Raw genomic sequence first — 4,409 nt, 5'->3', positions numbered from 1 at the left:
TCCATATTCAGACCCTGTTCTCCAAAATCACAGCAAGCAAAGCAAGAGATAGCGCTTTATGTGCCATATCATGCATGCAATGCCAGCTCCACCACTCTAAATGCTTCATATACATAAACATGTCACGCGTCATGCATTGGGCATGCAATGCATGCAAGAGGGAAGGAAAAGCACAAGCAACCTATGGCTCCCGCGATTAGAAGACTTGGCGCTGGCGGGATTGTTTCGGTTTTACTGGCGGATAAACCCACGTAACTAGTCAGAGAGAGTTATTGCGCAGCCAATGGTGTGGTGATACTATGTGGCATTGAAGTGGGAATCAGATGAGAGAGGAGAAGCGTGGTGGGCAATTGGTAGGAGGGTACCCTGTGCCAGGGAGTGTGACACCTGAGCCCAACCCCTGAACTACATCTATTAACGTACGGCGGGTGATAGGTTGTGTTGAAACATCGTAGGAAGAAGCATCGTCTTCTTACGGAAAGCAAAGAAACAAAGACAAGCAAATCTTCTGTAAAATAAAGTATCCTACTACACTCACAATCAACAGCAAAATCCACATCCGCCTGGAAATTATACACCTCGTTTGCGCTTCTGAAATTACATAGGAACGAAACAGAATAATCCTGGAAGAGTAGAGGGGAATAAACTCGCTATGGAAACGTCGAAATACAAAAAAACTTTGGGGGGGGGGGGGGGAGAAAAATAGAGGTAAAAATCAAACAAGAAAGCGCACAACCGCCTCTCCATAAAAGTACAAGAAAAGAGGTCTAAAAGAAAGGGAATAAAAATAAAGTCTCTCTCCCATACATCTCAGCAGAACCGCCCCCACAAGAAGCAGGTGGAAACACGTAAGGATAGCGTAACAGAACAAAAAAGAAAAGAGAGAGAGAGAGAGAGAAAGTGACAAGAACCGAACCGGGAAACAGATGGCGCCATCCAAATGCAGGATCATACAGACAAAACAACAATGGTATATTCCAGAAAGAAGAAAAAAAAGTTGACATGCAGACATATATCCCATCAAGAAAAGAAATAAAAAAGTAGAAACCATGTCGCTAAGAAACCACAAGAGTAGAAATGATCATCATGTTTGGAAACTCCTCTCGCAACATTTCTCTATCTCCTTTTTTTGGTTTCCTAACCTTTATTTGGGATTGACAAACTCTGCCGCCAATTTTTTGCAATATATTCCGGGATTGGAAAATACAATCTATACCTCACAGCTCCCTTTACAGTCTTGCTTCCTCAAAGGGGTTGTTTCGAGCTGTTTTCGTTCTATTGGGGGATTTTGTACCGCGCTCTCCAGTTGGGTATATGGAGGAAAGAGAAGGAGACGCTTTGACGAGTTAAAGAAATGGTGATTCGTTGTTAGGCATTTAGCCTAATGTCCGACCTCCAGTGGCGATGACCTGGCTGCTGCTCCTCGGGATGAGAGCGGGCCGAAGTGGTCCCGCTGAAGCGTACTCCGAACTACCTCCTGCGTGGACGACCATATCCTTTTGCGCATCGTCCCATGGTCCATCGCCTAGCACGGTTAGCCAGTTGGTTCCGACTTCTTGCTTCAAGGCTTCGAGCCGCTGACGATAGGAGTCCCCGTTAGCGCTCCAGTCAAAGCCTTGAATTGCAGGAAGTAGATTGGAACTCTTGGTGGGATCGAAGCCGGGACTCTTTTGTGATTCCTTGGGTCTAGGAACGGTAGTAGCAGTTGTTGCTTGTTGTGCCTCCGGTTCGCGTAATCTAGATGAGCTTAGAGGTTGCTCTGCCATAGATGCTGGGCTTGTGGCTAGATCTCCGGTAACGACTTGCTGGAAAGCAGGGCTGATGGTCTCAGCGCGGCCAGCTGCGTTGGCGACGGAAAAATCATTGAGTGAAAGCTCAACAATTTTTCGCCTGTGGCCTTTCTTCCGCCGACTAGAGCCTACTGTATACTCAGGCTGAACAGCAGCCGCAGGGACTGATGTTTCTGATCGGACGGCAGGGGTAATTGAGGAGGCAGTGGGAGTGTCTGCGGTTTTATCCGCTAGATCATCCTCTTGTTCAGAACGCCGAATAATGGGGGCCCCTTCTGGTTCTGCTACACGTGCAACAAGCTGTTTCTTCTCTGAATATCCAGGTCCTGTTGTATCGATAGTGATGTCTTCAGAGAATCCGGGTGTTTGTCTGAAAAGGTTAAATATGGAAACCCGGTATCCGGAAAATGTTTTGGTAAACGGATTGCCAGATACCCAGATTTCACGTAAGTAGGGGATGCCCGTTAGCCGGGCAATTTCGGAAGGGTCACTCAGTTCATTGTCTCGTAAATCTAGGCGTTCCAGAGATAACAATCGCTCAATGCCTGCCAAGGATCGTAGACGATTTCCTCGAAGATTAAGAGCGGTGATGGCAGGTAAGGGGTTCTTAGAAAGGGAATGGAGCGAGTGGATCAAGCAGTGAGATAGATTCAAAGATCTCAAAGCTGTCAAGGAGGACAAACTGTCGGGAACTTCGGTAAAAAGATTCCAAGACAAATCTAGTGAATGTAGTGTATTGGTAACAGGAGCAAGACTAGAAACGCTGATACTAGTCATGGAGTTGTCTGTCAGGCTGAGATGACGGAGGAATTGCCACTTGGATAAAGGAATAGTACCTATACCTAATAGGTTTGACGTGCTTCCGCCCCTGTGGTGGGTGGAAGCCTCGCTAGAATTGGAGCTTCCAGATCCAGACCTCCTAATTTTGGATGCTGTTCCCCTGCGATGGGAGGGATGTTTGGCACTGGTAGGACGTGTGGGGGACACGCTGTCCGTCCGTTTATGTACCTTCCTGCTTTCAGAGCCACCTCTGACCATTAAGGCCCCTCCCTTTGGGCTGGAACTTGTGCTAAAACTGGGCTCGGCAACGGGAGAGCCTGGGGCTGAAGCAGATTTCGCCATATCTGGCTTATTGAATGGCTGAGGGGTTGAAGAAGCCCCGAGAACTGGAGAGTATTGATACTTGCCAGACCTCCGTCTCCGCTTGTCCATGTCATCTAGGACAATTCCAGTCAACAAGTCACCAGGATCGTCAATACTGGCGCGCTTCAGAGTAAGAGATCTTAGTTGGTCTGATAAGCGGTCCCAGCCATAGAAGGAGCGGAAATCTACATCGATAATCTCCAAAGCACTGAGATTTTTAAAAGAGTGGAGTGGGACAGCAGTGTCGAAAGGGAATTCCTCGTATCCACGAATCAGGCGAGCTCTGTGATCCGGGGCAAGCCTCAAACACGGGATTTTAGTAAAGGCGGAATACAAGTATTTTAGGTCATTTTCAATTGCTAGTTTGGCTTTTTCCGATTTGGAGGAAGAGTTGGACCCAAGGCCAAATGAGGACCAGAGCGAGCTCATGCCAGACATGACACTGCGGACACTAGACACAGAATGGATGGAATCCCTGTCGCCCTTTGAGCGGCGTGGCTTGCTCAAAAAAGACACATATGCGGAAGATGCCTCTGTATTGATATTTTCCAGACGGATGTTCATGGGTCCAACAGGAACTGATATATCCTCGAACCGGGATAATAGGTAGAAAAGGTGATGGCTAGTCAGAGTGAGCTTTGCAGGTTTAACGCTATGGGATGTGAAACTCAGCGGCCCTAGGGAGAGCGCAGCGGCTAGTGTAGAAGAGGTAGCGGAACGGGCAGAAGAGTCTGATGCTTTGGAAGACTGACGCTTCATCTGCAAAGCGTTGGCGAGAGCTTTCTCATGAGTACGGACGAAGCTGGCCAGATTCTAGAAAGCACGTCCAACAAGTTAGCGACGTCACGTCCCGTCCCGCACTTGAGGGTGTCGGTGGTGTGGGAAGTTATATATAAAGCCAGACACTTACCTTAATGAAGAGCTGGCCATCTTCAGAGTTGAGTTTCTCCATTGTTGTGAGGAGCCGCTGCCCGAGGAGTTCTGGGTCCAGTCTAGCGGGAGCAGCAGGACTTGTTCATTGAGAGAACGAGGCTACATGTGAGTGCGAGGACATTTTGAGCGCACCCCAGAAGATGTAGTGTGTTTGGGAGTGTTCGTTTCTTGCGCGATGAGATAAGTTGGAGAAGTATATGCGGGAGTTCCAAGGCTATCAAAGAGAAGTAAGAGAAGGCTACCGCCGACAACAGATATACGTTTTGGGTGAGGCTCTAAACAAACACACTAAACAAACACAACAGCAAGCAGCAACAGCAACAACAACACCAACAACCACAACAACCACAACAGCAATCAGGACGTGTTTCAGTGTCTCTAAACCCTCGTACTATCCAAAGCTCAATCAAAGGTTCACTGAGAGAAATTGATTTGGAAGATTACGTAGTCAGTGGTGAAGTGGTCAAAAGGTCGCCGCGTCTGGTGGGATTCAATACGCAGGAGATGTAGGAGGTGTAGATTTTTTTTATTTTTTTTTTTCTA

General features: G+C 47.7%; 1 protein-coding gene across 1 annotated transcript; it reads right to left on the bottom strand.

Moving 5' to 3' along the window:
* Positions 1-1,376: 1,376 nt before the first annotated feature.
* Positions 1,377-3,885, bottom strand: PADG_04046 (uncharacterized protein; the record flags this gene model as incomplete). The annotated part of the gene is made up of 2 exons (XM_010761395.1): positions 1,377-3,746; positions 3,844-3,885. The coding sequence occupies 2 exons, from the start codon at positions 3,883-3,885 to the stop codon at positions 1,377-1,379; spliced, it is 2,412 nt and encodes an 803-aa protein (XP_010759697.1).
* Between the last annotated feature and the right edge of the window lie 524 nt (positions 3,886-4,409).

Source organism: Paracoccidioides brasiliensis, assembly GCF_000150735.1.
Source record: "Paracoccidioides brasiliensis Pb18 unplaced genomic scaffold supercont2.4, whole genome shotgun sequence".
NCBI classification, from domain to species: Eukaryota; Fungi; Ascomycota; class Eurotiomycetes; order Onygenales; family Ajellomycetaceae; genus Paracoccidioides; species Paracoccidioides brasiliensis.
The sequence above is the reverse complement of the archived record's forward strand: the minus strand, read 5'-3'. Positions and strand labels throughout refer to the sequence as shown.